Genomic DNA, 9,487 nt, shown 5'->3' on the forward strand with positions numbered 1-9,487 from the left:
CTCAATTAATTTGTCAAAGATTGCCCCAACCCATCGTAATGGTACGTAGGAAGCATCACCATCCATCAGTTCAATTGGATACCCTGAAACCATCAGATCGGCTGCAATCTGTGGCAGCTGAAGAAAATGTTCATCTTTTTGAGTATTCACATCCAAAGCTTCATAAATCTGCCCAACTTCCCTCAGAATGTGCTCAAGACCTATTGTAGAAGCACTTATCTCAGTTGACAATGCTTCTAACTTATGCCTTAGTATATCTCCTGCATTGCCATTTCCTGCAGAGTAGGCTTTCTCCTTCATTTGTGACCACAAGGCATGGTATTTCTGCTGGAGTTCTGCAAGGTGGTCAGCTGACAAGACATCCATGAACATTTTTATCCACTGCAGGAAGTACTTTTTCATGGTTTCAGAATCAGACAGGATAATTTTCAGGACTGGCTTCATTAGCTCATTTGGGGGGGATCCTTTTTCCAACTGCTTCTGCCTTATAGCATGTTTTTCTGACTCAATTTCACTGCGATGCTGTTCAATGCTCCTGTTCCTCTTGTCTTGTAGGCGGGTGAGTTCCTTGTCTTTCCTACACCACTCATGCCATAATTCTCCTTGAAGAGGCAAGAGCTTTTCCTTCACGCTTGCTACATTTTTCTCTTTGCAGAAGGCCACCAGTGCTTGTGCCACGGCCTTGGCCTCTTTGCAGTCTTCTCTGTCTTCATCAATAAGAAATCCATATTGGCGAGCAGTTCCTACACATGTGTCCAGACTGCACCTACCCTCTGCATCTTCTAGTAAACTTCTGATTGTGTTTGCCAGATCATCAACTAAGTCTGCCTCATTTCTGTTCTTGATGGGTATTTTTATGCTGAGGTTGCTCTTGTCAGATACTTTGATGTTCTGTTTGGTTATACTCACTGCACTGCCTTCTTTCTCAGTAAGAAGGCAAATAAAAGGCTTTGGGGACATCAAGAGATCACGTACAAGCTGCTTACCTACCTCATTCTCATCAGAAGTGGTAAGTAGGACCACATTTAGAGAAGCTATCTCCTGTAYAAATTTAACTTGTTGTTTGTGCTCTCTTGCATCCCCATGTAAGTTAGTGAATGCAATGCAGTTCTCAAATCTGTCATCATTTCTTCCACTGGGACAGTACCAAGAGATCTCCACAACACCTTTCATCAGAAGACAGTCTTTGGTGCTGCCTTTGCAGTGCCGATGGAAGAAAGTGTCATGTTTGTGTTTACTCAGCAGAGCATTCAGGATCTGCGACTTGGAAGAGGAAGGAGAACTCCCAATCCGTATGAAGGACACAATGGGTGTCTCTGCCTGATAAATCAGTTTGTTTTTGTGACTCTTAATTGTGGTCTGCTTTCCCAATTTTTCTGTCCCTTTCCAGCTCTTTTTAATTTGGCTGAGGGACCAGAGAGGGAACTCTATCTGTGAGGTGCATGGATTTGGTACCAGGAGGGGAAGCGCAAACTGGCAGAAAGCGAGCTTTGTTGAAAGGTACTGTCTCATGAAATCATCGGCACAATGAAAAATCGCCATCTGGAGGTCCATGGGATGTATGYGTGTCAGACCTGTTGTAACAGAGGCATTGATTTCCTCAGTATTAGCATTTAAAAAATCACTGTATATATCTGAGGAATCATCTGAGCACTCAGTCCCAAGGCTTGTTGCATTCAGCGTGCTCAGAATGGGTTCTTTTGCTTTGCTGTCATCCTGGCAAACCAGATACCTTACACGATAGTCCAGCATCAGCAGCTTTTGCAAAAAATAGAAGGGGTATTCACTGCCAGTTCTGGGCTGGCTGTCACATCGGGAAGTCTTGTCAATAATGTGAAAATCTGCCATCCCCATTTTCCTCGGGTAGTAATTTTCTAGTCCCAGTTGTTTGATCAAATGGAGGAACTCTTGGCCTCTGGAACCCTCATTCATTTTAGGATCATCTGACTGCTCTGCTGAGGGTGATGGCTTTGATGAATCTTTCTGCTTAGCCCCCTGACAAATATTAATTAGCTCCTGTTTTATAACTTCTTTCTGCAGATCACCGTTGGAGGTTGCATATTCTCCATTTACAAGGGAATTCAGATCTTTCTCTAGAGCACCCCCAGGATCACATCTACCATGCTTTCTAAGGATATCACTGACTTCTTCTGACAGTGAGTTTCCTATGTGATATTTCATCCGAGTCAAGCATTTAAACTTCTGTTCTGGAGACATGTCTTTGCGTTTTGCTGTCATACTCAGACCTGTCAGGAGCAGGAAAGCCTGAGCTCTGGGAATGGCTTGGTTCCTCAAACTCATGTAGCGTTCATGTGCCTTTTTCATTTCACTTAACATGAAGTTAACGTCTGGCAATTCAAGGAGATACTGAAAAGTGCTGTTTTCTTCTTGATATCCTGCACTCTCTGCAATGCAGAGTAGTAATGATGCTACATCTGTCTCCCCTCCCTCTCTTAGAGCCTTCAGGAAGGAGCACAAAGCTAAACTCAAATTTAAACTGACTTTAACTTTTGCTTCTGTCTCTACCTCTGGAAGATGCACAGATGCAGCTTCTTCCATGAGATCCTTCATTTTCTGGAGATTGTGCAAGAAATCACTGAATTCATAGACACATGGTGTTCTGGGGGGCTCTTCTTCATCATGAAATACCCACTGCATAATGAAAGAAGATTTGGGGAAATTGTCCACTGAATAGATATGAGGATCAAGAAGGCAACGCAAGAGAAATTTTATGGACAAGGTATTAGGAAGAGATGAATATTTACATAATGAAACTGTTTTTACCAGGAAATCCTGCAGCACCTTGTCTGCCAGGCAAGTGCTAACCCAGATCTTGTTGCTCTTTGTTTTTTCATTCAGATCTTGCTTGAAGATCATCAGTTTCACTAGCTGCTGCTCATCCCCACTGACTTCCCAGGACTTGATTTCCTCCAAGAATGACTGGGTTTGTCCCAAAGCACTCACTGTTCCCTCCTCACACAATGTACTTACAGGCAGGTTTGTTAATCTTTCATACGCAGCCCGGAGGCTGCTGCTCAGCTGATGAACATTTCTAAAGTCTTGTCCATGATTGGATAGGATTATGTCCCACACTGGGATCAGCTGAAAGCCTCGGTCAATAACACACCAGGATGTGTTACTGCATTTAAGTTCATTTTTCCAGGATTTGAGGGAATCTACCCCACCTGGGCCACCAGTTTGGGCCACAGAGAGGTGAACCTCTATTTCAAATGATTTTCTATCTGAGCCTTGAGCTGATACCTTGTTGGAGGTTATATTAAGTGTTGGTGCTGTACTGAAGCTAAAACCTCTATAGCTGGCCCCAATGTAGCAGTTCAGTGCTTCAGATGCTTGTCTCTTCATCTCTTCCCGCTGCTCAGCCCTGAATCCTTCTGTAGATGCTTTCCACCAGAATATTCCCCCAAAGTGTAGGGGGCCCTGGTTTACATGGGACCCAAACCTGCTGAAGAAGCTCCCACACCTGCTTTYCAGCATGTTGAGCCTGTTTGCTTCCTGAGTGATGCTCAAAAGTTGCTCAATGTCTTGCAGCTCCCGCAGGGCYGCATCYGAGAGGCGAAGCTGATGCTTTTGGAAGTAGCAGGAGGCCAGAGGGATGTACTGGTACTTGGTGGTGCAAATGTATGCCTGCTCAGAGCATGACTGGTGGGTTTCCTCTGACTGTGAGGAGCTGTTGTAATCTACACCAACTTCAACATTAAACCCGACTTTGGCAGCAACGCTGATGCTGTACCCCAGCTGCTCCATGGACTTGGTGAAAGTGGCTTCTGCTGCAGAGGATGAAAACTCTTTCTTCTCAAGCAGTGACCCTTGTTCTGGACCAGCGAGCTTGAATCCATCAGGAATGTTGATGAGCTGCTCTCGCTTTGCCAGCATGTCCACAAGGCTGTTGGTTCTGTAAATGCCCTGCAGGGCCAGTCCCCCTGATGCTCGCCTTAAGACTTCCTTATCGGACACATTCTCACTCCTGCACACTGATTCCTCCTGCTGTTCCAATTGCTTGTGTCTGGCCTCTGTCTCTTCCATCAGTGTCTTCCCAGAGGGGTGCTTGGGCTCCATGGGGACCTCTAGAACTTTGCACCAATTCTCCTCTTTCTTCTGCGTACCTTCTTTATGGTGATCCTTGCCTTTCAGGTGTAACTCTTTTACTTCCGTCAGAGCTGCTTTAGTTTCCTCCTGCCTCTTTCTTTTCTCCTCCACACATTCCTTCTGCTGCTGTTTCATCTTTGCCTTGCCATGTGCTTGAAGGAGCTCTTTCAGGGCTTTTTTCTCCCATGTGTACTCTGTGTTGCTTGCAAGCTTTAGGTAATCTTCATCTGTCAGATGTTTCAAGGCCTGTGTGCCAGTAATTCCTAGCTGTTTGTCTAATACAGGGAGCCAGTACGCTGTGCGGAGGCCTGCTTCTTTCAGTGCCTCTGCCAGTCCATCTTGCCCTGTGTCACGCTTAGCAGGATTTTCTGGTGTACTCTTCCCTGAAGACATGGCTGTGGGAAGGAATGCAAACATGCCTTCTCATTGCAATCAGATGAATTGGTCCCTGCCTCCTCTCCATGCAAGCTGGTTGGGCTCTGCAGTGCACTGGACTCTGACTGCTGTTCACAGCAGTGCTTGAGTCCTGGTTTGTGGACCCAGTTCTAGAGGGATCGTCTGGTAGGGCTGAGTCAGGAGGAGCCACAGTTCATCCCCTGTTCCCCAGAGGAAGCACTGAGGCCACATGTTCCTGCAGGATGCTGTGGCGTGACCCATTCCCTACACTGGCTGTCAACAGGACTTGGCTGGTACCTTGCTGGGTTCTGCCTGCTTTTTATCATCTTTGGAAGGTTGTGGTGACTGGGAGAGGTCTCTAATGGCTGGGAGAAGGCAAACATTGTGCTTTTCTTCAAAAAAGGTGAAAAAGAGCATTTGGGAAACTACAGGACACCCAGTTCCTAAGCAAGTACTCATGGCAGCCATGTCCAGGCTCAAGAAGGAGAAGAAGGAGACTGGGTACAACCAGCAGGGATTTGTCACAGCAAGTGTGGTGCAGCTCTGGGATAAGGGCCAGAGAGGTGGGGGGATCTCTGCTCTTGACTAGACATGGACCTGAACAACCTGCTCTGTGTTGGCCCTGCTTTGAGGGGGGTGCTGGACTATAGACTTCCAGAGATCCCTTCTAACCTACGTTTTTCTATGTTTTTATGATTCATTTGATTCAAAACTGTTTTGAGGAGAGGGGAAAGATCTGGGATTGTGCTGAAAATCTGCTTTAGAGCCCTACATGCACCTTGGATCAGATTCAGCTGTYGATAGAGACATCTGTACAGGCAGTAGGGGATATTGCACTTACTGATCACCCTCAGGATAGCATCCTTAGACAGCACCAGTGAAGCAATAAGAGGATATGCAGATTTAAAGTTGATTTGGAGGCTAATGAGGACATCCTAGAAGAACTGTCTGGAGCCCTTGGATCAAGTGATACATGGATGCAGTAGATCTCTCTGTCTACAAGATTTGTAACTGAGGTTCTTAGTTACATTGATTCATTCAAAAGAAGGCCTTAGGAAAGCCAAAAGAGTTGATGCTGGTGGGAGGTGAATGCAAAGTTGACAGGGAACTGCATTCTGTCAGGGTTTCAAAGCCAAGTGGCACTTGTAATCCAAGGAAAAGGGGAAAAGTAACAGGGAAGAGCCCTAGACATAAGGAATCAATGCATCGAAGGATATACAGAATAAGGAAAGGGTCCCCAGCCAGAGAAGCTCTCCCTCCCCACCCTGCTACTCACTCCTGTCACTGCCCTGGCTTTGCAAGAGGGCCTACAATAGCGTCTGGGGAAGGGGGGTGTCACGTTGGAAACAAGCCTTTAACAAACCATACAAAACAACACAGAGATCTCTGGGAAAGCACAGCTCTCACATGCTGGTTCTGGCCCTGCACAAATCTGTCATTTTACACCTCTGTCTGCCCTGTGACTCTGTGGCCTGCCGGGGCGCATGCGGCCTTCCTGTGTCGAGAAATTGCTGCTGAGAGAGGAAACCTGACTGTCTGGTCCCCCAGCTCCCAAATGAGAGCTAGCACCTTCCTCTCTGGTCCCCTGCTTCCAGCAGCAGGGAGAGGAGGTCTGTCTGATCCATGCAGAGGGGACGAGGGGTGAGGATGAGTGAAAGCAGAAGCTGTGACAAGGGGCTGAAAGAGGGGACTGAGGAGCTGGGAGGCAGGCAGGAGAGTGGCATCAGCTGTGCAAAGGCAGGGCACTGGGAAGGGAGCACATGGGGAATGGCAGAGCATGACGACGGAGGAGGGCTCAGGGAGGAAATGGCTGGAGGAGATGGGGCTGAGGCTGGAAAGAGACCAGGGCGATGGTGCTGGAAGGAGTCAGAGTGTAGCAACTTCACTTTCACCTTCACTTTCACTTTCTCACATCGTCCTTGTTCAACCCATCCCCCTTCCCCATATTTGCCCCCTACAGGCTTCCAAACACGAATCCCTTGTCCCCCCCTGCCCCTGGAGCCCATAGGCTCTTCTCACCTGGGATCATCCCATGCCCAGCCCTGCCCTACCTGCTACAGAGGTCCCCCTGCTGTTCCCAGCCTGAGTGTGCGTGGTGCCTGGGATGCTCGGGGCTGTTAGGAACTGGTCAGACTCCAGGCAGGGAGGGGAGGGACTTGAAGAACAAACCAGAAAGAGGTTCCCCGAGTGGGAGGGAGCTGGGCTGAGCCTGGCTCCAGCAAGGGTCACACCCCGCATGTGTGCAGGACAACAAATGAAATGCACTGCAGGGTTGTCTTCCCAGCCCAAAGACTCACTGCAGAAACGAAGACTGACCTGAACTGAGATGTTCTGCTCTCTGAGACTTTTGGACCACCTTTCTCTTTCCATTTCCTTTAAATAGAAAAGTATAAAACTGCAACAAAAATTAGAAGTGAAATGAGCACGACTGGGACTGGGGATGGTGGTAGGGCTGTGGGCATGAGCAGCTCACCCAGCGCTCCTGCAGGTGTGGGGGGAGTGACCAGCACCACCGTGTGTGGCTCCAGTGGGACAGGGAAGAGCAGGYGGCCGGTGGCCGTGTCCTGCAGGCAGGGCCTGTGAGGCCGTCCAGTGGGCAAGGAGTCCTTGCTTGTGAGCCTGGGAGGGAGAAAGGAGGTGAGGAGGGAGCCCAGGGCTCCCTGTTGTCCCCCAGCAGGAAGCCCTGGTGCCGGCGGGCCCCCAAGGTGACCCAGGCTGAGGGCAGAGGGGGGCCCTGGGGCCAGGACTCCACCAGGGGGCCAGGAGCAAAGGGGCTTGGCGGTGTGTGAGCAGCACGTATGGGGCATCTCCGGGGCATCCCTTGCATTTGCCAGGGCCCTCCCCAGGCCAGGACCTGCTCGTCTTGGTCCCCAGCCCAGGCCCAGGTCTCTGGCTCTGGGCTGCATCCTGCTCTTGCCTGCCGTGGGTCTCCCCAGGGCCATGGGGCAGCCCCCCTGCAGGCAAGGGCTCCGCTTACCCTGCCTGCCGTCTCCCTGCAGGCTCCTCTGTGTCTGCCGTGCGGAGGAAGGAGGCTGCTGGAAGAGGAGGCAGAGAGGCAGTGAGCGAGGGCAGCCCCTGCGCGCAGCCCCAGCCGGGGCAGAGGGTGGTGGGCGCAGGCAGCAGGCAGCAGGGGGGTTTGTGGGCAGGGAGCCGCTGCCGAGCACGGCTGCGCTCTGGCACGGGGCTGCTCACCTCTGGGCTCCTCCACGCTGCCATTGCCCAGGCTGCCAGCACCGTCCAGAGGCCCCTACAGAGGCCAAGCAAGCGGTGGCTTAGTGGTGAGCAGCCAAGCTGTGCCCGGATGCCCCCTGTTTGGGGAAGGGCTGCGCTGGGAAGGCAGAGCTGAGGGTGGAGGCAGCTTTGGGGCAGGCCAGTGCGGGTGCCCTTGCTGCAGGCGCTGCTGGAGGGCAGAGCGGGCAAAAGCAGGGCGCCTCTGCCTGCCCATCTGCACCAGCATGCCGGGCTGCAGCTCAAGCGGAGGCCAAAGCGGGGCCGCGGCCACCACCGGCCACGCAGGCCCTGGCCAGGCCGTGGAGCTGCCTCCAAAGCGGGGCCCATCCACACCACCCCAGCCATGGGTCCTGCCCTGTGCTCAGCCCTGCGCCTGCCCGTGCACTGCTTGGGGCATCGATGCCTCGCCTGACTCCTACCTCGGGCCAGCAGATCCTCATGCCAGGCACGAAAAGCAGCACCACACACAGCGTGGTGAGGACGTTCCAGGCCGAGGGGATGTCGAGCAGGCACAGGAACAGAAGGATCAGTGCCACGAGCTCGCACACGGCTCTCACGCGAGGCTCCATGCCGCCAAAGCGAGGGTGTCTCAAGCGTGCAGCYGGCACAGCGCTCTGCGCCCACGTCCTGTTTGCAGAGGGCAAGCCAAAACATGGCGCACAGCCCTGAGCAGGGCTCCCCTGACAGCGACCCTCAGCCTCCCACCCAAGGGATGGCAGCACAACCCAAACTGCTCCTCAACCATTCCCTCCCCATGCTGCTCCACCAACCTCCCCGGCCCTGCCCCCTCTCCTCTGCTCTTGGGCTCACCCTTCGCACGATCCTCTGCGCCCCAAGATTGACAGCGTCAATCTGCCAGAACGAGAAGAGCAAAAGGCCACCGAGAGCAATTCTGGAAGAAGAAGGGCACAGTGCGCTCACTCCATGGGCCTTCCCAGGAGTCTGGAGGCAGAGACAGGGCTGACGGGTGCAGGTTCATGCKCCKTTTGAGGGGAGCTGSTGCCCACTGCCGTCGAGGCCAGCGGACRCCCTGTGCAAGACATGTCAGGGGAAGGRAGGGAAGGGAGGGTCTGGGGGTCTGGTGTTGTGCGAGGTCGGTGCTGGAGGGCTGCAGAGGAGGAGGTGCAGCCGGTGGTGGTGATGGTGGGCAGAAGGCATGGGCATGAGCAGCTGGCGCTGGGACTCAACCGTTGTGTGCCTCTGTGATTTGGCAAGCCTGCGTGATGGGTGGCCCTGCAAGGGTCTGAGCCGTGACGCAGCAGGGAGGGCTGGGACAGCGCCGGGTGAGCAGGGTTGATGCCCCTGTGCTGCAGCAATGTGCGGAGAGCCCCCCGAGATGGGAAAGGGAGCCCGGCCAGGCCTGACGCCCRACTCCAGAGCTCTCTTGGGGCACTGACACTTCCCAGAGAGCCACAGTCTGCTGGCTCCTTCACAGCAAAACCCTCTGGTCATTGYTGCAAGGAGCGGTGGCTTTTTCCTGGTGCCCCTGGGACTGAATGCTCAAAGCAGCCTGGGCTTGGAGGGGGAAGCTGCAGACCCAGTTGTTACTAGGGGCCTCAGACAAGGAGTCTCCAAAGGGGGTGGGAAAGGGGCAACTGTTACCMGGAGCTTCAGACAAGARTGCACCCARGAATRCAAGTCTCACAACTGTAACTGATRCATCCTAGAGGAGTACAGATAAACCAGCAGAAACCAGTTGAAACCAAGGTTAGGAACAAGACAGCTTTCTCAAGCCAAGAAATGAGCCAAGCGA

At 52.3% G+C, this 9,487-nt stretch overlaps 1 protein-coding gene across 1 annotated transcript in view; it reads right to left on the reverse strand.

The window, feature by feature from the left end:
* The window catches only part of LOC112972956 (interferon-induced very large GTPase 1-like), a 9,971-nt gene extending 3,312 nt beyond the window's left edge, over positions 1-6,659 (reverse strand). Inside the window, exons 1-2 of the mRNA XM_026080227.1 lie at positions 6,555-6,659; positions 7-4,502 (exon numbers count right to left, since the gene is read on the reverse strand). Coding sequence (XP_025936012.1) covers positions 7-4,500 — 4,494 coding nt within the window. The 5' untranslated portion in view covers positions 4,501-4,502; positions 6,555-6,659. The remainder of the gene's footprint in view (positions 1-6; positions 4,503-6,554) is intronic.
* Between the last annotated feature and the right edge of the window lie 2,828 nt (positions 6,660-9,487).

The sequence above is a fragment of the Apteryx rowi genome, unplaced genomic scaffold (assembly GCF_003343035.1).
Source record: "Apteryx rowi isolate R43461 unplaced genomic scaffold, aptRow1 scaffold_511, whole genome shotgun sequence".
In the NCBI taxonomy this organism is placed as follows: Eukaryota; Metazoa; Chordata; class Aves; order Apterygiformes; family Apterygidae; genus Apteryx; species Apteryx rowi.